This window comes from Lithobates pipiens, unplaced genomic scaffold (genome assembly GCF_037356315.1).
Source record: "Lithobates pipiens isolate NorthernLeopardFrog02 unplaced genomic scaffold, aLitPip1_a1.2 Scaffold_10, whole genome shotgun sequence".
Taxonomy (NCBI): domain Eukaryota; kingdom Metazoa; phylum Chordata; class Amphibia; order Anura; family Ranidae; genus Lithobates; species Lithobates pipiens.
Window position 1 is genome coordinate 463,534 of NW_027507686.1, and position 27,383 is coordinate 490,916.

The following is a 27,383-nucleotide window of genomic DNA, read 5'->3' on the forward strand; positions in this document are numbered from 1 at the left end:
GCAGCCAAAAGGAAGCAGCAAGGAGCTAAAGGCCCTGTCCTGTCAGAAAGCCGCTACCCATCAGAAAATGCAACAGAGGTGACGTTCTGTTGCGGCCATCTTGGTACACCCCACACTCGCTTGCAGTAAGCCTACAGTCTGAAGGAGGTGTCCTGTCAGAAAGCCACTACCCATCAGAATATGCAACCAAAGTGACGTGTCGTGGCCATCTTGGTACACCCGAACTTGTCCGCAGTAAGCATAGAGTTAGAAGGTGGCAAACGGACATCTTTATACACCCACCAGAGTCTTGCTTTTCACACTTATTTTTACCAGTAAGCTGACCTTATTCAGAGAAATACAGGATTTAGAAATCCGACTGACTGTTTTGATGTTGAATTATAAGCAGTGGAGAACCGGCTCGTCTTACAGGTTTGCTGATCTGACAGAACACCGCTGATTTTATTATTTAACATCTAAACAGTCGGGGGGGATTTCTAAATCCTGTATGTCATTATATAAGGACAGCTTGCTGGTAAATATAAGTGTGAAAAACTCTGGTGGGTGTAGCAAGATGTCCACTTGCCGCCTTCTGACTCTAGCCTTACTGTGGACGAGTGCGGGTGTACCAAGATGGCTGTGATGGAACGTCACTTTGGTTGTATTTTCTGATGGGTAGTGGCTTTCTGATAGAACACTCTCTTCCCTCGCCAACTCCTCCCCTGTATACGCCCTTTCTCCTAGAAACACCCCGTAAGGGGTGTGGCTGTAGACTGGAGCTCCTCCCTCCACAGGAATCATGTGACCTTTTTGTTTTTGTTTTATTTTTATCAAATTTGCAGACATATTTAAAAAAATCGTTTTTGGCCTGAAGATGACATAAACCCCCCAAACATGATATATTTTCTGAGCGCAGACACCCTAGAGAATAAAATAACGCTAGTTCCAATTTGTTATGTTACGCAATATTACCGCAGAGGTCTAGGAAACGCTAAATTTCAGTAAGAAACACACTAAAGTGATTTTAAAGGGGAAAAAACGCAATAAATGACCCACATTTTCGACACAATATAAAAGACGAGGTCACACCGAGTCAGTAGATACCCAACTTCTCAAAATGCAACAGACTTCAGTACGGAGGAGGTCGGGTGTAGAATTATCGCTCTCGCTCCGGCTATATGTAACATGTGAATCACAATCAACGTTTTTGAGCATAGGCGCCCCCGACGCATGTGTTTACCTTCGTACTTGCATATATGTGGGGGTGGGGCCTCATCATTTTTTGGGGGGGATTTTATGTGGTTGGGTGTAACTTTATTTATTTTGTGCTTAATTTTTTTTTCATCACATAGAGGACAAAAAGTCCCATATGTGATACATTTTTAGTGACAGATTCTCTTTTTTATGAGACATCGGGGGTCTAAAAGACCCCTAATGTCTCCTCTGGACTCCACCGAAGCCAGGCATCCCCTGTGGGGGTCTGTTAGTGGAGGGAGGGGTGGTATTTGGGGGTTTGTTAGTGGGTGGAGGGGTGGTATTTAGGGGTCTGTTAGTAGAGGGAGGGGTGGTACTCAGGGGGCTGTTAGTGGAGGGAGGGTGGTATTTAGGGGGCTGTTAGTGGAGGGAGGGGTGGTATTTAGGGGTCTGTTAGTGGAGGGAGGGGTGGTATTTAGGGGGCTGTTAGTGGAAGGAGGGGTGGTATTTAGGGGTCTGTTAGTGGGTGGAGGGGTGGTATTTGGGGGTTTGTTAGTGGAGGGAGGGGTGGTATTTAGGGGTCTGTTAGTGGAAGGAGGGGTAGTATTTGGGGGTTTGTTAGTGGAGGGAGGGGTGGTATTTAGGGGGCTGTTAGTGGAGGGAGGGTGGTATTTAGGGGTCTGTTAATGGGTGGAGGGGTGGTATTTAGGGGGCTGTTAGTGGAGGGAGGGGTGGAATTTAGGGGTCTGTTAGTGGAGGGAGGGGTGGTATTTAGGGGGCTGTTAGTGGAGGGAGGGGTGGTATTTGGGGGTTTGGAGGTCTGGGAGTTGGGGGGAGGGGTGGCATTTTAGGGGTTTGTTAAGAGGGGGAGGGGTGGTATTTGGGGGGAGGGGTGGTATTTGAGGGGTGGGGGTCTGTCAGCATTGAACAGCTCTGGATTGAAGGTGAATATTTCAGCAAAAGCTTTTGTCTTTTTAAATGGGTTGATTATTTTTATTTTGCTATTTTACATGCCGATCGCTTTCTTCACAACCATGAAAACAAAGCAGGCGGAGGATGTACAGCGGACACATCAATATATATATTATTTAAACGTGTTTATGTTTTGCATGAACTAATGTGCTTTTTTTATTTTATCATTTAGAATTAACAATATAAAATATTTATTATTTTTAATAGTAATAATAATAGTAAGTAGAAGGATTCCTCTTGGAGCACTAGGTGGCGCTCTTCCCCATCGCCGGCTTTTATAATAGTAATTAGGATTCCTCTTGGAGCACTAGGTGGCGCTGTGCTCCATCGGCCGGCTTTTATAATAGTAATTAGGATTCCTCTTGGAGCACTAGGTGGCGCTCTGCTCTCATAGGCTGCGACGTAATGAATGTCGCCATCTAGCGCTCAATAGACGGAAGGACGCCCTGGTAGCGCGCATGCGCAGCGCTCGCTCCTCAGCACACGGGTACGCGCTCTCCGGTGTCGGGCGGAATCTTCAGCCATGTCCCGCCGGGCCCTGAGGAGGCTGCGCGGGGACCAGAGGGGCCAGGAAGAGCCGGGGGGCCCGAGGAGGAAGAGGAAATTCTCCCGGCGGAGCCACGAAACAGGAAGAACCGAGGAAACCGCAAACTACTGGAGGAGCGCGGAGTGAGCAACCCCTTCCAGCTGGTGAGTGCTGCCACCTAGAGGAGGGGAAGGGGGACTGCAGGCTGGGGGGGATGTGTGAGTGCTGCCACCTAGAGGAGGGAAGGGGACTGCAGGCTGGGGGGGGGGATGGGTGAGTGCTGCCACTTAGAGGAGGGAAGGGGGACTGCAGGCTGGGGGGGGGATGGGTGAGTGCTGCCACCTAGAGGAGGGAAGGGGGACTGCAGGCTGGAGGGGGGGATGGGTGAGTGCTGCCACCTAGAGGAGGGGAAGGGGGACTGCAGGCTGGGGGGGATGTGTGAGTGCTGCCACCTAGAGGAGGGAAGGGGGACTGCAGGCTGGGGGGGGGGATGGGTGAGTGCTGCCACTTAGAGGAGGGGAAGGGGGACTGCAGGCTGGGGGGGATGGGTGAGTGCTGCCACCTAGAGGAGGGAAGGGGGACTGCAGGCTGGGGGGGATGGGTGAGTGCTGCCACCTAGAGGAGGGAAGGGGGACTGCAGGCTGGGGGGGGGATGGGTGAGTGCTGCCACCTAGAGGAGGGAAGGGGGACTGCAGGCTGGGGGGGGGATGGGTGAGTGCTGCCACCTAGAGGAGGGAAGGGGGACTGCAGGCTGGGGGGGATGGGTGAGTGCTGCCACCTAGAGGAGGGAAGGGGGACTGCAGGCTGGGGGGGGATGGGTGAGTGCTGCCACCTAGAGGAGGGAAGGGGGACTGCAGGCTGGAGGGGGGGATGGGTGAGTGCTGCCACCTAGAGGAGGGAAGGGGGACTGCAGGCTGGGGGGGGATGGGTGAGTGCTGCCACCTAGAGGAGGGAAGGGGGACTGCAGGCTGGAGGGGGGATGGGTGAGTGCTGCCACCTAGAGGAGGGAAGGGGGACTGCAGGCTGGAGGGGGGGATGGGTGAGTGCTGCCACCTAGAGGAGGGGAAGGGGGACTGCAGGCTGGAGGGGGGGATGGGTGAGTGCTGCCACCTAGAGGAGGGGAAGGGGGACTGCAGGCTGGGGGGGATGGGTGAGTGCTGCCACCTAGAGGAGGGAAGGGGGACTGCAGCTGGGGGGGGGATGGGTGAGTGCTGCCACCTAGAGGAGGGAAGGGGGACTGCAGGCTGGGGGGGATGGGTGAGTGCTGCCACCTAGAGGAGGGAAGGGGGACTGCAGGCTGGGGGGGGATGGGTGAGTGCTGCCACCTAGAGGAGGGAAGGGGGACTGCAGGCTGGAGGGGGGGGATGGGTGAGTGCTGCCACCTAGAGGAGGGAAGGGGGACTGCAGGCTGGGGGGGGGATGGGTGAGTGCTGCCACCTAGAGGAGGGAAGGGGACTGCAGGCTGGGGGGGGATGGGTGAGTGCTGCCACCTAGAGGAGGGAAGGGGACTGCAGGCTGGGGGGGGATGGGTGAGTGCTGCCACCTAGAGGAGGGGAAGGGGGACTGCAGGCTGGGGGGGGGGATGGGTGAGTGCTGCCACCTAGAGGAGGGAAGGGGACTGCAGGCTGGGGGGGGGATGGGTGAGTGCTGCCACCTAGAGGAGGGGAAGGGGGACTGCAGGCTGGGGGGGGGATGGGTGAGTGCTGCCACCTAGAGGAGGGAAGGGGGACTGCAGGCTGGGGGGGGATGGGTGAGTGCTGCCACCTAGAGGAGGGAAGGGGGACTGCAGGCTGGGGGGGATGGGTGAGTGCTGCCACCTAGAGGAGGAAGGGGGACTGCAGGCTGGGGGGGATGGGTGAGTGCTGCCACCTAGAGGAGGGAAGGGGGACTGCAGGCTGGGGGGGGGATGGGTGAGTGCTGCCACCTAGAGGAGGGAAGGGGGACTGCAGGCTGGGGGGGGGATGGGTGAGTGCTGCCACCTAGAGGAGGGAAGGGGGACTGCAGGCTGGGGGGGGATGGGTGAGTGCTGCCACCTAGAGGAGGGGAAGGGGACTGCAGGCTGGAGGGGGGGATGGGTGGAGTGCTGCACCTAGAGGAGGGGAAGGGGGACTGCAGGCTGGGGGGGGGGATGGGTGAGTGCTGCCACCTAGAGGAGGGGAAGGGGGACTGCAGGCTGGGGGGGGATGGGTGAGTGCTGCCACCTAGAGGAGGGGAAGGGGGACTGCAGGCTGGAGGGGGGGATGGGTGAGTGCTGCCACCTAGAGGGGGAAGGGGGACTGCAGGCTGGGGGGGATGTGTGAGTGCTGCCACCTAGAGGAGGGGAAGGGGGACTGCAGGCTGGAGGGGGGATGGGTGAGTGCTGCCACCTAGAGGGGGAAGGGGGACTGCAGGGCTGGAGGGGGGGATGGGTGAGTGCTGCCACCTAGAGGGGGGAAGGGGGACTGCAGGCTGGAGGGGGGATGGGTGAGTGCTGCCACCTAGAGGAGGGGAAGGGGGACTGCAGGCTGGGGGGGGGATGGGTGAGTGCTGCCACCTAGAGGAGGGGAAGGGGGACTGCAGGCTGGGGGGGGGATGGGTGAGTGCTGCCACCTAGAGGAGGAAAGGGGGAACTGCAGGCTGAGGGGGGATGGGTGAGCGCTGCCACCTAGAGGAGGGAAGGGGGACTGCAGACTGGAGGGGGGAGTAGTGGAGGGGAACTACAGATCACAGCAATGTGTATATATAATAGAAGAATGATTTATTACTGAGCCTTCCCCTCCCCCTTATCTCCGGCTGTCAGGACATGCTGTAATTTGTAGTTCTGTCTTTCTTTCTTTTTCTCCTATAAAGCAGACTCAGAATAAACAAGGTGTATAAATCTGCAAGTTCATCTAACAGTCCCCGTCTCCCCAGACTAGCAATGCTGCTGTGCCCCCTGTGCGCCTTCCTCCAGAGTGGGGGGGGGGGGGGGGGTACTGGTCAGATCACCAGGTGAGAACAAGAAGAGATGCCTGTCATATGACGTCCTCCCGCTGCGCATGCGATCGGTGGTGCGCTCTGTCCCCGGCACATCACCGATCCCGGTGAAGACCTGATGATGGGGCTCCTTACCCATGTGAATTAGCTGTGTCCAATCAGAGGTCATCACATGTCAACAAGGAAATGCTGTGAGGAGAGGAGAGCCAATTCAGCAGCATTTCCTCACAGATAAGGATGGCAGTCGGTGCCCCGATGATCAGTGCCACCCATCCATGCCGACCGTCATTGCCCTCAGTGAGAACAAAATGACTTCTCTACAAAAATGTTATAACGGAAACAAATAAAATCCCCCCCCCCCCCCCCCAGAGGGGAATAAATACCAGCAGAAGAAAGTTCTATCTGTGTGCTAATAATGTCCTGTGTGTACAGTGTCACATGACCGAGTCATTGTCATTCAAAGTGTGAGAGCGCTGAAAGGTGAGAATTGTCCTGGGTGGGGGCGGGGGGAGTGTTCGGTATTGAAGGGGTTAATATCGCTTTAATTAGATTATATCCCCCCCCCCCCCCCCCCCCCATCAGCATAATGAGATTATTTTAAGAAAAATACCGTTCCAATTCTGTACTTTATGGTAGATCTGGTGATGTCATCGCCGCAGCTCGGTTACTGATGTCCAGTTTATGTTATGAACCAATCGTTCTTTTGTATCGATTCATCCGAGTGAAATGGATTCGTTTGATTCACTCAGTACATAGCAGAGCAGGCCTGATAATATGATCCTAGAGAGCTCCGCCCCTCCCTGCGACCACTCAACCGGCTCCGCCCCCTCCCTGCGACCACTCAACCGGCTCCGCCCCCCCTCCCTGCGACCACTCAACCGGCTCCGCCCCCTCCCTGCGACCACTCAACCGCTCCGCCCCCCTCCCTGCGACCACTCAACCGGCTCCGCCCCCTCCCTGCGACCACTCAACCGACTCCGCCTCCTCCCTGCGACCACTCAACCGGCTCCGCCTCCTCCCTGCGACCACTCAACCGACTCCGCCCCCTCCCTGCGACCTCTCAACCGCCTCCGCCTCCTCCCTGCGACCACTCAACCGGCTCCGCCCCCTCCCTGCGACCACTCAACCGACTCCGCCCCCTCCCTGCGACCTCTCAACCGGCTCCGCCCCCTCCCTGCGACCTCTCAACCGGCTCCGCCCCCTCCCTGCGACCTCTCAACCGGCTCCGCCTCCTCCCTGCGACCACTCAACCGGCTCCGCCCCTCCCTGCGACCTGGCTCACCGCACACGGACACTCACAACTGTTTTAAAGCCGAGTTCTGCCATTTTTTGTTTTTTAAAAGTCAGTAGCTGCTGACTTTTAAAATAAGGACACTTGCCCGCCCAGCGCGCCCGCGATGTCAGCACCCGAAGCCGATCTCTCGATCGTCTCTCAGATGCTGCCGCCGCCATCTTGGGTATGGGAATCAGGAAGTGAATAAGGACGGTCCCCGCTGTCTCTGGGACCCGTGTATTTCCCAGCAGACAGCGGGGGCCCCGCAGGAAGTGGCATAATAGCCGCAGAATCTGCGGATATCTATGCCTGGAAGTGGGTGCAAATACCTGTACTGTACATGTACCTGCACCCCCTCCCCCCTGAAAGGTGCCAATTGTGGCGCCGGAGGGGGGGAGGGTTCCGATCAGCGGAAGGTCCACTTTAGGGTGGAGCTCCGCTTTACGTTTGTATCCAGGTCTTGAGTCACGGAATCAGTGGAGTTGTGAGAAGGCAGTACACTGAGAGAATGGCGAGTCCCCGGCAGTAGAACAATTCACCAATCCAATCATCGGGTGGTACGGACAGCCTGAGGCCCTTTTACACTCATGCAACTTGTCCTGCGACTTGGGACTGCAAAGTCGCATGAGAAGTCCGTACTCCGCATGATTTCCAATGAGTACCGTTCATATCTGTGCGACTTCATAGTACTCCCTGCACTACTTTGATGTGACTTGAGGTGCACAGACCTCCAGAACACACAGGCGTTGCTTCAAGTCGCATCAAAACTGCAGCAGAATCGTGCATCTTTCAGGCTGCGTTGGGATTCTGCTGCAATTTTTTGCCACTAATTTGCAGCGACTTGAAGCAACGCCTGTGTGTTCTGGAGGCTTATGGACCTCAATCACAGCAAAGTGGGACCAGCGTAGTGCAGGGACTACTTTGAAGTGGCACAGATATGAACGGTTCTAATTGGAAATCATCGGGTACGACTTGTCATGCAACGTTGCAGTCCCAAGTCGCAGGACAAGTCGCACAAGTGGAGGCGGAGCCTAAATGAAAAGCCGGTTTTCTGCATGTGAACTGCATTCTGATGGGCCGACTTCACAGTTATCACTTCTCTCCATCAGATTTGTGGAAACCCGGGCTCAGGGCCGCTTCACACTGCTGTGTGGTGCAGAATCGCATGTGAGGTCTGCGATGCGATGTCAGCCATACAGATAGTGCAGGCTGAAATCGTGTCGCATGCGGACTAAACTCGCACAGCAACTTTTTTGGTCTGCACCAGAATCGGAACGCATCGGTGTTTACACCTCTACAATCTGATTGATGTCCGAACTTACAGTTGGCAGTGTGACATGGGGGCTGAAATGGGCGTGTCGCTAACATTGTATGACACTCCCCGGCAGGCTGCATATAGCAGTGTGAACTGGCGTGCGATGCGGGAACCCGCAGTGGAATCGCAGGGATCGCACAGCCTAACACACCTGTTTGTGTCACCAAAATTCATGACACCGAGCTCATCTGACAAGTTGTGGTCTGACATAGATTTGCGCCAATCAACTAAATACAACTAAATGTCTGGAGGAGGAGCTGCCAACCTTCTGTGTGAATCCTCTTCTGATTCTAATCATTTAATATGGTTGAGTCGGAGCTTCAGTTCTATGCTTGTCAGGAGACTCAGCGAGTGACCCGATTCATTTCAGTGAATAGTTTGTAATGAACCGATTCACTTTATAGATCCGGACTTCCCATCACTAGTCTCGGTGCTTCTCTATGCAATGCAGGCAGATCATGGGTGGGGGGAGGGGCTGCACATCACTTCCTGATAACATCACAGCCCCTCCCCCCGGCCTCAGTACTCCTCTATAGAGCCCTCAGTCCAGTGGGAGGGGTTATGTAAATATCAAAATGCCGTGATGGGCGGGTGTCAGTCTGGAGTGGGCAGTCCTAGGCAGGTTGTAGTTGCATAGATAACGCCCACATGTGATTCTCCATGATTGAAAGAACTGACACCCTACAAATAAAAGGGATGGGCCAGGGACAGTAAGTCTGGGGAGGAAAGAGCTAGATGAAGTTGGATGTTCTCTAGCCAGGAAAGGAGGCGGGATCTATGTGACTTTCTGCAGTTTTTAATAATAATAATTGTATGAGGTGACTCTTCCCCCTGATGATGGAGGAACAGATTTTGTGTGAACACTATATAGGGGGAAGTCTCCTTTGTGCCCCTCATAGACCCGCCCCCTGCGGAGTCTAGTGGTCAGCCTGGCCCCGCCCCCTGCAGAGTCTAGGGGTGAGCCTGGCCCCGCCCCTCCGTTAAGCACACGCTCCATTATCTGTCATTTCGTTGCAGATCACCGATCCGGATGAAGAGCATCGCAGTGAGCCGGAATCTGCCCCACCAGCTCCATCCAGACTGACAGATGAAGAGGAGGCGGACGGAGAGGAGGCCCAGGAAAATGGGCGGAGCATCTCCTCCCAGGTATGGACGTCCAATCACAAGTTGTATTACACGTATGGGTGGAGCCTCCTAGTGTGTGTGTATCTCCGGAGCCGCCTCTTCCATTGGAGGATTGGATGGAAGGCCGCGTGCAGCCAGTATAGAGGTCCCCAGACCAGCGAGGCCTCCAGAGGGGGCACCCAGCCCCCGCCACACAGGAACACACTGGGGGGAGATTTACGAAAACTGGAGAGTGCAGAATCTGTGTATAGCAACCAATCGGATTCCAGGATTTATTGTCAAAGCTTCATTGATGAAGCTGAAGTTGGAAGCTGATTGGCTGCCATGCAGAGCTGCACCACATTCTGAGTGCTCCAGTTTTAGTAAATCCCCTAAAGGGGGAAATTCCACTTTATATGCCCCCCCTTTCTGTTTTCTTTTTGGGGGGACGGGGGCAGGGGGCACCTTCTGGGACACATCACAGGTCCTAGGAGGCTGTGGGACTATTCACAAAGTGCAGTGTGGCTTGTGCATGCGCATTGGGGAGCCGGCTGTGAAGCCACAACGAGTCGTGGGCAGCTTCCCACACTAAACATGGCGGCCCCCGAGGACCGGTAAAGAACCGTGTGGAATGAGGAGAGCGCTGGATCCTCGGACAGGTAAGTGTCCCTTCATTAGAAGTCAGCAGACACACTGAGGATTTGTAGCTGCTGACTCCGCCCTCCCTATAGCCAGAAGACGGCTGCAGCACAGGCTTCCGATTCTAGGAGGGCATCCATGGACATTCTCCCAGAATCCCGCCTCCCACGTGGCCCCTGAGGCGCGCTCTGTCCTTTGGATACAGCTGATCAGAGGTCGAGGTAAAGGGCCAATCACAGCGACCCTTTACCATGTGATCAGCTGTGTCCAATCACATATAAACAGATCAACACACCTGGAAGTGTTGCTTTCCCAGCCAGTTCCATGGGGAGATTTCTGGGGGTCCCTGTGGTGTTCAGTGGCACAGACAGGGGGAGGGGGATAACATGGCTGATACGGAACTAATCCCTCCTACCCACCGAAGGCGGGGCCATCTTTATTGCCACTGCATAGATAACCAGCTGTGACACTCGGCATCATCGTCTGACATACGAGCAACAGTGACGGCTGTCACCAGAGGCACGCCTCGAACATATCATACGCTGCGCATGCACAGGTAGGCAGAGTGTAAATGAAGATGCTGCAGAAGGTGACATTGGTATCTCTGATTATAGATTTAGAGAATTACAGCTAGAAAAGGAATCTTTACTGGCCTCACAAGGAGCACAACAAACAGTAGAAAACAAAAATATACATTTTATTAAAATTAAAAACATTCCCAAGAATTGAGCTTGTTTAAAAAAAAAAAACAACTTCATGTTTCCTGTGCATATAAGGAAGTATTTTTTCGAAACAACTGAGATTAGCACCACATCCCTAAATTGGAAAAGTATTCGAGTAAGTTATGGGATTTTTAAGGTGCGTATACTAGGAAAAAACAAAGGGAGATAATAGATGTGGCGCTTATACCTATATGTGGGGACTAGTAGTGTGTTAATATATAAAATGTGAATAAAAGTGTGCTATGTTGTGTTGGTCAATTTTCACATGTGTGAGAATATATAATTCTTAAAGTGCTAATTGATTTTGGGCCAAAATATGTATAATATATATTTTCCAGCGTGCTGGTTCAAAAACCCAAAATTAAAAATTAAATAAAAATACAATAAACTCAAAGTGCACAACAATAGCAACAGATCACGATATGGCAAAACCTATAACTTTCATGCTATATTTATCTCTATGGCAATATGCAATTATTAAGGTGCACGTGCAAATAAATTCCTGTAAAACTTTAAGTGGAGACTAAAAGTGATACCTGGTAAACTAACCGTGAGAAAAATATATTAAAGTATACTACGTATATTAAGGTGTCAAAATATAATAAATAAATATATATAAAATGTCACAGTGGTAGCATGAACTGGTCTGCTAGTGATGCTATACAAAAATTGATATAGAATTAATATAAAACCTAAGTACCATATACTAGGAAAATAGAGCCACGAAAAGTATTTAAAAATATATATATATATATATATATATATATATATATATATTTTTTTTTTTAACATAAGTTTAAAAGTTATGTATAAAAAAAAAAAAAAACAGTATCACAGCAAGTACATATAGTACGGTCCTTATGGATATAGTAAATATGATGTAGTTCCCAACATGTTTCGCCCTCAATCTGGGCTTCTTCAGGGAATGCTGTTCACTTGGAGCATAAGCCTTCCCAGGATCTAGTGCATAAAAGACAATTGAGGACCAAAAAATTAAATTTGCAGAAACGTAAAACATCACAGGGACTCAAAATTTCCAGGACAGGCCACTCTTATTAAGAACTGAAGTCCTGTAACCTATGTGCCTTGTGGTTCCTCATACGTTAGAGGACTTCAGTTCTTTATACGAGTGGGCTGTCCTGGAAATTTTGAGTCCCTGTGGCGTTTGATGTTTCTGCAAATTTTATTTTTTGGTCCTTAATTGCCTCCTATGGTCACCTGCAGTCTTTGGCTTGTGGTGGCGTTTGTAGAACCCTTGAACCTCCATTGAGTGCAGCTTTTATACAATTTGTCATAGATCCTGGGAAGGCTTATGGTCTAAGTGGACAGCACCCCCTGAAGAAGCCCAGATTGAGGGCGAAAACATGTTGGCAACTACATCATATTTACTGTATCCATAAGGACTGTACTATATGTACTTGCTGTGATACTGTTTTTAAATCATTTTTAACCTATGGTAAAATAAAATATAGGGAAGTAGGGATCATGAAAAATACAGTATCATGCACTACACTCCGAATTGCCAGATTTTGAATACACGTGTAAGCTCCTCATGGGTCAACGCTTTTCTCTTTCAGCTTCATGGGGACTCATGAAGAGGTTATAATAGCTATATATAATTCCAATTGTTGATCATTTCTAACATGAGCCTTCTATTGGGAAATCCCGGGGCAGAATTCCACTGGACTTCATCAGCACACACAATGGTCTTATTTGGATGCCTGTGACTGTACCGCTTCCCTGCAGCGCTCACTTTGCTGCAGGCCATTAATTTATGTCCCTCTTCTTCTCTCCAGGCTGCAACACTGAACAAAACAAAGAAGAAGAAAAAGAAGAGGAAATCTAAAAAGACACCAGCAGACAATCAGGTAGGTAGGTCAGGTATGTACAAGACAGGTGCCCCTGGCCAGGGACTTGTTTTTTGAACCTCCTGTGGGGACAAATAAGAATGAAGGAGAAGAAATGGAAGGGACTTATTATTTCCCTGCTGACTGCCGTTTGTATGTCAACATCCCATCAGCAACCGGTCATTACAAGATCTCAGCTTCAGCTGCTGATTGCCGGCTGTTTTATACAGCCGGCAATCAGCTGTCCAGTAGAAACAATCCGGGTGGTTCTACAGCTGCCGGATCGCTTTTATGGTACAGAGAACCGCTACCCTCGGGGGTTCCTGGGCTCTCCCATTCCTCCAGGGAGCCTGGGACTGCAGTACACAGCTGGATCCCTTCACACAGAGGAATGTCCATAAATCAGCCAATCCTGTAAACATAAAATCCCCGCAGTTTTTGACAATTTTTATTTCTGTTTCTCCCTCCACAGCTAGATGGCAGCGCAGAGAGAAAGGATGAGCTGGGGGACATTGACAGCATCCTGGAGAGAATCGAGAGCAGCAATGGCGTCGCCTTCCAGGGACAGAGCACCGGGAACACCGACAGCCGCCCCTTACTATATGTGGAGCACAGGTAGAGGACCAACACCCAACCTAACCCATCGATGTCCTCTACAGACACCCGCAGTGCTGCAGCTGATGGGGACCTGTTAGTCTATACTTGCTGAAGATCCGGGGGAGAGGTTGTCTTGGATTGTAGTTCCCCCCCCGCCTGTACAGTCTGACAGATCTGCACACAATGCAGCAAATTGGGGGATGTATTTCTGTTTATGGGGTGCAGACAATTCAGTCTAATATCTTGAGATCCCCTGCAGTAATGGACCTCATGGTCTGCTTTCCTGTGAATTAGGTTTCCCCTTGTAATTAGGTGATGTATATAGAGTAGCTCATGTATATACAGTAGGTGTTGTATATCGGTGATGTACAGTTAGGTCCACATATATTTGGACACAGGAACCATTTTAGTATTTTTCAGATATTTACCAAAACATATTCAAGCTCTAGTTCTATAATGGATATGGGGTGAAAGGTCACACTCTCAGGTTTAATTTGAGGGTAGGTGCATCCAAATCGGAGGAAGGGTTTAGGAATTACAGCTTTTAAGAATAGCAACCCCCCCCCCCCCCCTTTTTTTTTATTTATTTTTTTTATTTTTTATTTTTTTTTCCAAGGCGCCAAAAGTATTTGGACAATTGAATGAAAAGCTGTTTCATGATGTGAGCTACTCCTTCATTATTTCTTCATCAATTAAGCAGATAAAAGGTGTGGAGTTGATTCTAAGTGTGGTATTTGTATTTGGAATCTATTGCTGGGAACCTACATCATGCATTCAAAGGAGCTGTCCATGCAAGTCATACAGGCCATTGTAAGGCTTCAAAAATTAAACAAATCCATCAGATAGATAGCAGCAACATTAGGAGTGGCCAGATCAACAGTTTAGTACATTCCAAGTAAAGAAGAGCGCACTGGTGAGCTCAGCAACCTAAAAAGGCCTGGACATTCCATGGAAGATAACAGTGGTGGATGATCGCAGGATCCTCTCTATGGTAAAGAAAAACCCATTCACAACATCCAGACAAGTGAGGGACACTGTCCAGGGAGGTGGAGACAAGGGAAGAAGGACACTCCGGGGAGGTGGAGACAAGGGAAGAAGGACACTCCAGGGAGGTGGAGACAAGGGAAGAAGGACACTCCGGGGAGGTGGACACAAGGGAAGAAGGACACTCCAGGGAGGTGGACACAAGGGAAGAAGGACACTGTCCAGGGAGGTGGACACAAGGGAAGAAGGACACTGTCCAGGGAGGTGGACACAAGGGAAGAAGGACACTGTCCAGGGAGGTGGACACAAGGGAAGAAGGACACTGTCCAGGGAGGTGGAGACAAGGGAAGAAGGACACTCCGGGGAGGTGGAGACAAGGGAAGAAGGACACTCCAGGGAGGTGGAGACAAGGGAAGAAGGACACTCCGGGGAGGTGGAGACAAGGGAAGAAGGACACTCCAGGGAGGTGGACACAAGGGAAGAAGGACACTGTCCAGGGAGGTGGACACAAGGGAAGAAGGACACTGTCCAGGGAGGTGGAGACAAGGGAAGAAGGACACTGTCCGGGGAGGTGGAGACAAGGGAAGAAGGACACTGTCCGGGGAGGTGGAGACAAGGGAAGAAGGACACTGTCCGGGGAGGTGGAGACAAGGGAAGAAGGACACTGTCCGGGGAGGTGGAGACAAGGGAAGAAGGACACTGTCCAGGGAGGTGGAGACAAGTGAAGGGCACTCTCCAGGGAGGTGGGCCTATCATTGTCAAAGTCTACAATCAAGAGAAGACTTCATGAGAGCAAATACAAAGGGTTCACCACAAGGTGCAAACCATTTATAAGCCTGAAGAATAGACAAGCCAGATTAGACTTTGCCAAAAAATCTAAAAAAGCCAGAGCAGTTGCGGAAAAGCATTTTTTTGGATGAATGAAACTAAGATTAATCTGTACCCAAAATGACTGGCATGCATGGCTTCCAGTGGCACTGGGTCATTGGTGGTTATTGATGATGTGACAGAAGCATCTGGATGAATTCTGCGGTGTTTAGAGATATACTGTCAGCCCAGATTCAGCCAATGATTGGACGGCGCTTCACAGTACAGATGGACAATGATCCAAAACACACTTCAAAAGGAACCCAGGAGCTTCTGAAGGAAAAGTGGAATATTCTGCAATGGCAAAGTCCATCACCTGATCTCATTCCAACTGAGGATTTCACTTGCTGAAGGCAAAACAAAAAAGGCAGAAAGAGCCAAAAACAAAGAACTGAAGACGGCTGCAGGTAGAGCCGAGCAAAGCATCAGAAAGGAGGAAAGCCGGGTGATGCCCATGGGCTCCAGACTTCAGTCATTGCCAGCAAAGGATTCAACAAAATATTAAAAATAAACATTTTATTCATTATATTTGTCCAATTATATTTGAGCCCCTGCAAATGGGGGGAGGGGCTGTGTATAAAAATGGTTGCAGTTCCTAAAATTTGTACTCAATATTTATGTTCAACCCCTTGAATTAAATCTGCAATTCTTCACTTCAAATGCATTTGGACTGTTTCATCCTCTTATTCTGGTGGCATATAGAGCCGAAAGTATGAGAATTGTGCCGGTGTCCAAATATAGATGTGTGTGTGTGTGTGTGTGTGTGTGTGTGTATATATATATATATATATATATATATATATATATATATATATATATATAGTGTGTGTGATGTGAACTGAATATATTCCCTCCTATATTAGTACTGATGAGGTGAACACTTTTCTAACGTGTGTGGTGTTTTTATTTTTTTTTTATTTTTTTGTTTTGTTTTGTTTTTTTATCACAGAAATTTGAACCCGGAGACTGAACTGAAAAAATATTTCGGCTCCCGGGCCGTGATGGGAGATCAGAGGTGAGATGAAAGGAAATGTTATTTATTTCAAAATGTTTAACTTTTCAGTAAATTCTGTAATTAAAAGGTCAAATACTGATCTGTACACTTTACCTATAAAGCGAAGCTTTCATGGGGAAAAAATAAAGTAGCAAATTAAAAAATAACATCATATATTCAATCGCTACACAAGTCATATTGTATTTGAATGTTATTAGAAATTCCCTTTCCTTTTCAGTCTGCAGTTGCTCAAATTTTTCTGTAAAATACAATATGGCCACCTGGAGGCGCTCTGTACACAGATGGTATACAGTATTCCCTGCAATGTACAGAGATCACCCAGAGGGGGGAGGGGTTTATTCCCGCAATGTACAGAGATCACCCAGAGGGGGGAGGGGTTTATTCCCTGCAATGTACAGAGATCACCCAGAGGGGGGAGGGGTTTATTCCCTGCAATGTACAGAGATCACCCAGAGGGGGAGGGGTTTATTCCCTGCAATGTACAGAGATCACCCAGAGGGGGAGGGGTTTATTCCCTGCAATGTACAGAGATCACCCAGAAGGGGAGGGGTTTATTCCCTGCAATGTAAGGGGGGGGGGGTTTCATTAAACTTGTAGTTACTCTTTTACCATACTTTTACCATACTTTTTACCATCTTTTACATTTACCATTCGTCATATGTATATAGAATGTCCTCGGGGGGGGGGGGGTGATATCTGTCATCAGAAACTGCCAATAAATGAATTTTTAGGGCTGACGATTTCATACAAACCTAATAAGTAATCCTACTAGCTAAAGAGCTGCTGGATTACTTTTACAGGTGGTGGAAGGAGCTCCCACCCCCTCCTGCTGCCATCTTTACCGGGCTCTCCCGTGTGATGGGGGGCTCAGTAAGGATATAACCAGTGACTTCTGGCTCTCGGCACACAGTGAGAAGAACGGACGTTGTTCCTCCTACAGTGTGATGTCAGAAACCAGAAACGATGAGGATGTCATCACTTCTGTTTTCGGTTCTTTGTTTACCTGTTCGTTAACGGCCATTAAAGCAACCAATCAGATCAATGTGTGTCTGACTGGACCCTAGAGGAGAGATATCTCCATAAATAGGGCCTGTCGCAGCCCATGCTAATATAAGGAATGTTGTTCATATTTTGTAAGTAGCAATAAAGTTGATAAAAAAACAAAACTTAAAAGTGCAAGTGTTAAAAAACAAAAAAAAATAAAAAATTTAACGTGCCCCTGACCCTCCGCCACATATATGTAAACAGCATTTACGTCACACGTGAGGTATTGTCGCGAATGTCAGAGCAAGAATTCTAGCGCTCGACCTCCTGTGCATCTTTAAACATGGAACCCGTAAAGGCTTTTAAAATTGCCAGTAGAGATTTTTAGTTGCTGTTCCACAAATGGACACAATTTTAAAGCGTGACGTGTTTGGTATCTATCTACTTGGCGTAACATCATCTTTTATATTTTACCAAACATTTGTGTGTGTGTGTGTGTGTGTGTTTTTGAATGCACAAAAAAATAAAAAATAAAATACATTTTTTAAAAGTGTGTTTGTTTTTTTTCCCTAAAAATTGCTTTTGAAAACCCACTGCACAAATATTATGTAACATAAAAAATATGCAACACCCACCATTTTATTCTCTAAGGATTCTGCTTAAAAAAAAAAAAAAGTGTGTGTATATAAAATATTATACTTTTTATATATATATTAGAACTCCTCAAGCATTATAAGTTGTTTTCTATCAATATAATTATGTAGGAGAAGAATGTCAGAATCGGTCTGGACTGGAAGTGGTTAGAGGGTTAGAGCCTCCTCCCAGATTTTTCTTTATCTCTCCCTCTCCCTCCTTGGTCCAGTCATGTAATTGGTTGCTGTGTACATTAAATGACTTTGTTTGTTTTTCTTTTTTGTATTTTTGCCAATTTTCAGGCTGCGGCAGAGACAGCGCCCTCATCCCAGGAGCACTTGGCTGACGTCTCCTAAGAGCACTTGGCCAAGATACAGTAAGACAGGTGAGATGAGTCCTTTTGCTATATACAGGTCCTCTTTAGTATTACTTTCTGTGTTGCCATAGAAGGAATAATCCCTTTATCATGAAAGATGCAGCACTCTGATCTCACCTTCCCCCTCCCAGGCATCGCTATGAGCCTTCTAGAGACCAAACGAGGGGTCCAGTATTTCACATTCGAGCACCAGAGAGATTACCAGCAAGTCCAGTTTAAGTTCCTGGATGCGGTGGAGTCCATGGATCCCAATAACATTGTGGTGAGTGAGCGGCTGGTGGGAGCCGTACTTCACAGAATGATAGAGTTTCCAGAGCTTGCACTGATGAGCAACACTAAAGAGGAAATGTCTGTGTGCAGCAATAAGGCAGCCCATTTATCTTTCATACAAAGTTTTATCCAAAACGCATGTCCTGTGCAATGTGGTACACTGTCGGGGGAAGGGGGGGGTGCATTGTTGGCTACTGTAGTAATGCTGAGTAAAGACGACTGGCTCCAAAACACACCACAGGCCTGCCATTAACCCCTTCACCTCTGAAAGGTTTACAAAGTTAAAAGAACGCAGTGCAGTATCACAAAAAATGCCCGGTCATGAAGGGGGTTAAACCTTCCAGAGGTGAAGTGGTTAATGCATCCAGAAAACCCAGAAGAAACTATATTGCAGGAAGGTTCCTTGGTGCACAGGACCAGTTATTGATCGTATTTGTTCCTTGGCGCACAGGATCGGTTATTGATCGTATTTGTTCTGTTTCTGGATTAGCTCCTCCTGCAGATGAACGCGTACCATGTGGACTCCTTGCTGCAGCTCAGTGATGTCTGTCGCCTCCAAGAAGACCAGGAAATGGCCAGAGATCTGATTGGTAAGGTGCTGCTCTTGCTGTGTTTCCTGTGTGTGTTGTAATGATGGGCAATTCCTGGTGCACTCCAGGCAGATCTGATTGCCTGTTTGAGGCGTGTTATGTCAGTGGTGCATCTTATCTCCTGACGTCCCTCGTTTTTTGCTGCACTCCAAAGTGATGATATAGATGAACCATCACCAGCAAACCTCCCTGTGGTTGTAATCTCTTTATGGGGGTCATTATAATACAATGGCATCCAGCAAATGAAAATATATATATATATATATATATATATATATATATATATATATATATATATATATATATATATATATATATATATATATATATATATATATATATATATAATTTTTTATTTTTTTTTTTTGCAGAGAGAGCCCTCTACAGCCTGGAGTGTGCATTTCACCCCGTGTTTAGCCTTACCAGTGGGAGCTGCAGACTGGACTACCGCCGACCGGAGAACAGGTCTGTTACCGTCACCGGATTGTATATTCTCTTTGGAGATTAACTATTTTTTAATAATTGCACTTTTGAATACTAAAGGAGTCACGTGACCTGAGTCTGATGTTCTGCTTTCCACAGAGGGTTTTACTTGGCTCTTTTCAAACACATGTTGTTCCTGGAGAAGAGAGGCTGTCCAAGAACTGCCCTGGAGTTCTGTAAACTTATCCTCAGGTGAGTGCGCCCTCATAGACGGCTCTTCTTATCGGGGTACAGGAGGCCATAGACCCTGAGTCATGACTGGTTAGGCATGCTGTCATCTGAGGAGTTCTCTGGTTTCATACATGTGCACCCGAGCCACTGGAGCCTTTTATGTTGCTAGGCTGGTGGCAAGAGGAAAAAGCTGGAGGTGTCTCCCTGGCGTGGCATATCTGAGGGGGACAGTGGCTATTTGATCCGATTTTTGTACCGGTCTGGTCAATCCTCGCTTTGGAGAGGGGCCGACCATTTATATATTGGTTAAAGGTGAATTTCAGAAATTCAGCTACTTTCTTCAGGCATAGCGTTAGGTCTAATGAGGTGCCTGCTGCCTCCTAGACTTATCTCTATTATTTTCATCTGGCAGGTTTATTGTGCTCCAGGAGGATAACTCCCAACACTCCAATGTGGTCTCAGTCACTGGAACTGCCTGCCCCCCCCCCCCTCCTTCTGCCCATTCACAGAAGCCTTTGTATTATGTGAACTCACTATTGCTCAGGTGAATGGGACAACCCATAAAGATTCATGAAACTTTACTGGGCAACCACTTTGGTTCCAGAAGCAGACAAGCCCAGGCAATCAGAGGAAACCCATATGTAAACGGCATTCAAAACACACATGTGAGGCATCGCTGTGCTCATTAGAGCGAGAGCAATAATTCTAGCACTAGACCTCCTCTGTAACTCTAAACCAGTGTTTCCCAACCTTAGTCCTCAAGGCGCCCCAACAGGTCATGTTTTCAGGATTTCCCTCAGATGAAACGGCTGCGGGAATTACTAAGGCAGTGAAACTGATCACATCACCTGTGCAAAATAATGGAAGGCCTGAAAACATGACCCGTTGGGGCGCCTTGAGGACTGGAGTTGAGAAACACTGCTCTAAACGATTAACCTATTAAAAAAAATGTAAAGCGTTGCCTATGGAGATTTTTAAGAACCGAAGTTTGGCACAATTCCACAAGTGTGCGCAATTTTAAAGTGTGAAATATTGGGTATCTATTTACTCGGCGTAACATCATCTTTCACATTATACAATAAAACTGGGCTAACTTTACTGGTGTTTTTTATTTTTTATTTTTTTGTTTTTTTTAATTCATAAAATTTGTATTTATTTATTTTTACAAAAAAAAAAATCACGTTTTGAAAAATTTCTGCGCAAATACAGTGTGACATAAAAAAATTGCAATGACCGCCATTTTATTCCCTAGGGTCTTAGCTAAAAATATATATATATAATTATGTGTGTGTTTGGGGAGTCATTTTCAAGCAAAAAAATGATTTTTTTACATGTAGGAGAGGAGTTCCGGAATTTTGGTATGGAAGTGGTTAAAGCATTAATGTAGGTAGAAGTTTAGTTAGAACTCTGCGTTCTTCTACACAACTCTGCAGAATGGGATTTGGCCTATCGATCGGCTTTGTTTGGTCAGGTTTATCGGTGTGTGTTTAATCCGGTTCCTGATGTTGTCTGTCTGTTTGCAGTCTGGACCCGGACGATGACCCCCTGTGTATGCTGCTTCTCATCGATTACCTGTCTCTGCGTGCGCGGGAGTACATGTTCCTCAGCAGGATGTACGAGGAATGGGAGGTGAGGCTGACCCCACACTGGCTGGCCTCCTTATCACCATGCCGGGGACACAGCAGGAAGCTAATGTGGTGGAAAGGAGGATGAGTGAAGTGTAAACCGTGATTAATGAGGCAGTGCGGGGGAAATACATCCATGACTCCAAAACAGGAATCTGGGTTCTATTTTCTACCTGGTGAAGTGTATTCTAAGGAGGAACTCCAACAGAATCACTCCGAGCAATATCCAAGCTTCAGAAATTCAATCTAGTTTTCCTGCATCTGTTTTTTGTTATTATTTATTTGTATTTCCTATTCTCTCTTGCACCCAGAAAATAGTCTTTTGCAGAACCTTTTAAGGAAAGTGCAGCCTCTTTCCAAGGAACTTTCTACTGCACAGACTTTTGCTTCGTAAACGCGATGAGAAAATAGGACAAAAAAAATACGGCTTTTGGAGCGATCGTGCGATAATCTGATCATTAGTTGGCGGCTTTCAAGGGCCGATCACGTCAGTTTATCCGAAGCGACAAACGCGAAAAATGTTCTCATACAATATCGGAACAAACGATTCTTTCAAACTAATTCCCGACTGCCCTATAGCTGATGTACTACTACAGGGCGAACATTCTGTGCAGAATCACATGTGTATATACAGTGTGTGTGTGTGTGTGTGTGTATATATATATATATATATATATATATATATATATATATATATATATATATATACACACACTGTATATACATGTGATTCTGCACAGAATGTTCGCCCTGTAGTAGTACATCAGCTATAGGGCAGTCGGGAATTAGTTTGAAAGAATCGTTTGTTCCAATATTGTATGGGGTATGCGCACTGCTGGCTTACTGCATCTGCTATTAATGACAGCAGAAGTCGATCAGCGGGTGCCAACCAATGGATGTCCGCCGGCACCCGCTGCTCAGTGAGGAGAGAGGCTGGACGGAAATCTGCATATGCAACCAATACAGAGCTCTGTTCCATCAGCAGGGATGTGATTATTATTATTTATGGTACTTCTATAGCACCGTCAATTTACACAGTGCTGTACATTCACATCAGTCCACGCCCTCAAGGAGCTTCCAATCTAAGGTCCCCAACTTATGGATTTGTCTTTTCCTGCAAAGCACATCCCTTTAGTAAAAGCAGCACATACAGTACACACACACACTGGCTAGGCACACATTTAACCCTTTTGATTTGCCCCTGATGTTTAACCCCTTCCCAGCCAGTGTCATTAGGACAGTGACAGTGCGTATTTTTTAGCACTGATCACTGCATTAGTGTCACTGGTTCCCCCCCAAAGTGTCAGTTGGTGTCAGGTTATCCGCCGGAACATTGCAGTCTCAATTCTATCAAGAGGAGAGTCACTGGAACTGCTGTGCCTGCCCCCTCCCCTCCATCTGCCCATTCACAGAAGCCTTTGTATTATGTGAACTATAAGTCGCTGATCGGCACCATTACTAGTATAAAAAAATAAATAACAATTCCATAAATATATCCCATAGTTTGTAGATCAATATACACTTTTATTGTGTGGTTTTTTTTTTTTTTTTGTTTTTTTTTTTTTTTTACCAAAGACATGTAGCAGAATACATGTTGGCCTAAATTGATGAAGAAATGTTGTGTTTTTTTTTTTTGGATGTTAAATTGGATGATAATTTATTGGATGTTTTTGTCCCCAAAATTTTTGATCTTTTTGTTTGTCGCAAAAAATAAAAACCACAGAGGCGATCAAATACCATCAAAAGAAAGCTCTATTTATGGGGAAAAAAATACATAAGCAAAATTTATGTACAGCGTGGCACGGCTGCGCAATTGTCAGTTTAAGTAACGCAGTGCCGCAAAAAATTGCCTATTATGGGGGGGGGTAAATCTTCAATAGGTCAAGTGGTTAATCAGTACAGTGTTGGAAGACCAAGACTGCGCATGCTCAGAAAAAATGGAATGTAATACAATACAGCACAATATATCACTTCCCAAGCTGTATTCTGTCATCCGAGAAGTTTTGTAACTTTCGTTTTTTATTTCCAATATGAGATTATCATGGGGGGGGGGGGGGGAACGATCATTCGTCGGATATTCTGATGTTCTGTCCGAGGCTTTTCTCCTGGAGGTGTAGATAAAAGTTTTTGTTTTGGATTAAATAGGATTGAGCTGAGCTGCAGAGAAGGTGTAAGGGTGTGGCCACTAGAGGGAGCTGACCGCTTTTAAATTGCATTGTGCCCAAACCTCCTATAGGCGACATTGAATATATCCGTACGTCTTCCTTCCGTGAATGATGGAAACATTCGAGGTGTCTCCACCCACAGACAGATATTGTTTGTAGTGACATTTGTAATAATATAATAACCAATAGCAGAGAGGCCAATAACACTCGGTGATCGCCTGTCATTTATACTTTTAGTCCCACCGGAACTTGTCTCAGCTCCCGAACTTCGCATTCTCCGTCCCGCTAGCGCTATTGCAGTTCAGCCAGCAGGATGAAATCTCGGAGAATGATGAGAAAAGCGCCTCCAGCCGAGCAGCAAATCTCCTACAGCAAGCGCTGATCATGTTCCCCGGAGGTAAGTGCCCTTCTATTACTTGATGTAGATTCCGGTTTGTAAAGAACGTTTTCTTGAAAGCAGAAGCTGCAGGTGGAGCTTCAGAGGTCGTCTTACTTCATGGATGGGGAGATATTCCCGGGTGTATCCGGCATCCTTTCCCCGCGGATCTCTATCCGGCATCCTTTCCCCGCGGATCTCTATCCGGCATCCTTTCCCCGCGGATCTCTATCCGGCATCCTTTCCCCGCGGATCTCTATCCGGCATCCTTTCCCCGCGGATCTGTATCCGGCATCCTTTCCCCGCGGATCTGTATCCGGCATCCTTTCCCCGCGGATCTGTATCCGGCATCCTTTCCCCGCGGATCTGTATCCGGCATCCTTTCCCCGCGGATCTGTATCCGGCATCCTTTCCCCGCGGATCTGTATCCGGCATCCTTTCCCCGCGGATCTCTATCCGGCATCCTTTCCCCGCGGATCTCTATCCGGCATCCTTTCCCCGCGGATCTGTATCCGGCATCCTTTCCCCGCGGATCTGTATCCGGCATCCTTTCCCCGCGGATCTGTATCCGGCATCCTTTCCCCGCGGATCTGTATCCGGCATCCTTTCCCCGCGGATCTGTATCCGGCATCCTTTCCCCGCGGATCTGTATCCGGCATCCTTTCCCCGCGGATCTGTATCCGGCATCCTTTCCCCGCGGATCTGTATCCGGCATCCTTTCCCCGCGGATCTGTATCTGGCATCTTCCAAGTGGAATTGCATCTATCAAAACTGCGTCCTATGGTGACACACAGGGAAGAGGAGAAGCCTAGAGCGCCAGCAGGGGGCCCCCCGAAGAGGAGGTTTGGGGGTCACTCTGTGCAATACCATTCCACAGAGCAGAAAAGTATAACATGTTTAATAGAAATAGGAAAGTTTACACCCCCCACTAAAGTGATATTAAAGGCTTGGCTTAAAAAAATAAACATGTTAACTTGCCTTCTCTGTAATGGTTTTGGACAGAGCAGCCCTGATCCTCCTCTTCTTGGGGGTCCCCAGCAATCCCAGCCCCTCCCCCCCCTGCTGAGTGCCCCCCAGAGCATGTCCGTTCACATACAGAGCCGTGGCTCCGCCCCACCTCCTCTCTCTCCTCTAGTGGCTCACTGGTTGTTATTGACAGCAGCAGGAGCCAATGGTTCCCAATGCTGCCTCAGCCAATGAAGAGTGAGAGTCTCTGGAGAGCCGAGGCTCTTGTGCACATTGCTGGATGGAGATGAGGCTCAGGCAAGTATTAAGGGGGACTGGGGGGGACGGGGGGCTGCTGCACAGAGAAGGTTTTTATTTTTATTTTTTTATTTTTTTTTTCTTGAACCCAATGATGGTCGTCTTCAAGATTTTATTAAATCACAAACCCAACGATGGGGGTCTTCGAGATCTTACTGAGTCCATGAACCCAGTTGGGGTGGTCCTCAAGATCTTATTTGTGTCATGAACCCAATGATGGTGATCTTCAAGATCTTATTAAGTCACAAATCCATTTATAGTGGTCTTCCAGAGTTATAAACCCAACGCCGATGGTCTTCAAGATCTTATTTGTGTCATACATGCTCCAAGTTGGCTGCACACTCACTCTCTGATCTCCAGTTTGGCTCTTCTTCACTGCTATTAATTGCTACATATTGATCGCATATGTCATAGAAAGTGATAATAGAAGTCATGAACCCAACGATGGCGGTCTTCAAAATCTTTCTTTCATGGTTCAGATCCTTATTTGTGTCATACGAAACTCATACACTGCACCAGTGGCTCAGCCCGAGACTCTTGTGCACATCGCTGGATGGAGATGGGGCTCGGGTAAGTATTAAAGTGATTGTGAAGGCTCTGTTATTTAAAAAAAAAAAAAAAAACATGTTCTACTCCCCCCCCCCTCTGTGCAGTTGGTTTTGCACAGAGCAGCCCCGCTCCTCCTCCTCTTGGGCTCCTAGCCCCTCGCCCCTTTGAGTGACCCTCAGCCAGCAGATTGCTACAGGGGTCACCCAAGGTGAGTCTGAGCTCCATGTAGCCATGGAGCCCCAACCTGGCCCCTCCCACTCTCTCCCCCGATTGGATGACTAACTGTGACAGCCACGGGAGCCAATAGCGCCACTGCTCTCTCAGCCAATCGGGAGGAGTGTCCTGGATGGCTGAGGGAACCGTGGACATCGCTGGAGAGAGAAGGGGCTCAGGTAGGTAATGGGGGGGGGGGGGGGGGTGTTGCTGCACAGAGAAGGGTTTTTTTTTACCTTCATGCATAGAATTCACAAAGGTAAAAAAACTTTGAGCCTTTACAACTAATTTAAAGTAACTTCTTAGTTTCAGGCCTGGGTGTCTCTTGCCGGCCTCTATTATTGCTGAGATTGTGATATAAAATATTTTAGTTTGATTCCTTTCTGTTGCTTCTCCTTTTTAGTTCTTTTACCACTTTTGGATGCCTGTGGAGTTCAGCCGGATAATATTGTGGCTTCTCATCCATTTTTTGGAACTGTTACCCAACTAAGGTAAAGTTAAAAAAAAAATAAATAAATAAAACACTTTATGTGGTTGTTGGATAGTAAAGATTTGGGCCGTCTCACATTATTGTATGGCTGCCCCTCCTCCGCTGCTCTTTATAGCGAGCGGCTCCAACTCATACAAATATGAGACTTGGCTTCCCCTGCATCCCAGTCCACATGGATGAGCTGTTCTACAGAAACTACATAGACTGCCGCTCCTAATACAAAAAAACATGTCTGGTTATGAGACGCTGGGGATGCCAAAATTTACAAAAAAAAAGTTTTCATTTCCCCCGGGGACTGTGTGATTTGTGCATCAATAAATAAAAAAAATGTGCCATGGGGAACCTATTTGAATATTAAAGTCTTTGTCAGCGATCAGCAGATCTATTTCCACATTTACAGTTCGGTAAAGCCGACGTGTCCCGCACTCTGCACTGGATCCGGCGTTCTTCTCTAGTATTTGTCTTGTTTAGATGACAGGAATTTCCAGGTGATGAGTTTGGATTTGTTGAACAAAACCGCTGCAGTGACCCCGGAAATGACTTCACTGTGATAAAAATAAATAAAAATGTAAAAAAAAGATAACGAGTTTCTGTTTGCAGTGTCATTGTATTAGTGTTGTCCTGTAGTGTACTATACACCCGGGGGGCAGTTTACAGTTGCAAACATTCCCGGTGTCCATGTCTATTCTCTACATCAGGGGTTATTACCTTTTTGGTTTCTGGATGGACGGTCCGCTCTGCTTTGTCTTCTTTCTGGTTCTGGATTTTTATTATTGACACTTTTTTTTTTCCATTTGATTTTTATGCAGCCAGCCTGCAGCCTTGTCCCAGCTGATCTCCCTGTATGTGGGACGGTGTCACAGCCTGTGGAAGGAGCCTTCCGTCATGTCCTGGCTGGAGGAGAATGTGCGGGAAGTTCTCCGCATGGTGGACAACAGCGAACCCATTGTCAAGGAGTGCGAGATGAGGTAAGCGGGATTACCAATGTGTATTTACCACTTCCCGACTGCGCTATAGGCAAAAGATGGCTACCGGGTGGTTGTCCAGTTCTGAGAGACGTCCTTCATGAACACCCCCTGCTGTGGTGCGCATCCGGCGCCCTCTGTGATCGCCATGTCCTTCGGACACAGCTGATCACATGTAAACAAACTTTCCAATTAATGCCATTCCTTTCCTTGTCTCTGTCACAGTGCGAGGAGAGGAGAG

General features: G+C 47.9%; 1 protein-coding gene across 1 annotated transcript in view; it reads left to right on the top strand.

Moving 5' to 3' along the window:
- Positions 1-2,597: 2,597 nt before the first annotated feature.
- The window catches only part of TCF25 (TCF25 ribosome quality control complex subunit), a 44,158-nt gene continuing 19,372 nt past the window's right edge, over positions 2,598-27,383 (top strand). Inside the window, 15 exon segments of the mRNA XM_077450478.1 lie at positions 2,598-2,729; positions 2,732-2,835; positions 9,232-9,360; positions 12,476-12,547; positions 12,999-13,141; positions 15,924-15,989; positions 17,909-17,991; positions 18,114-18,244; positions 18,743-18,842; positions 19,214-19,307; positions 19,425-19,517; positions 21,020-21,125; positions 23,524-23,683; positions 26,091-26,178; positions 26,987-27,145. Coding sequence (XP_077306604.1) covers positions 2,669-2,729; positions 2,732-2,835; positions 9,232-9,360; positions 12,476-12,547; positions 12,999-13,141; positions 15,924-15,989; positions 17,909-17,991; positions 18,114-18,244; positions 18,743-18,842; positions 19,214-19,307; positions 19,425-19,517; positions 21,020-21,125; positions 23,524-23,683; positions 26,091-26,178; positions 26,987-27,145 — 1,589 coding nt within the window. The 5' untranslated portion in view covers positions 2,598-2,668.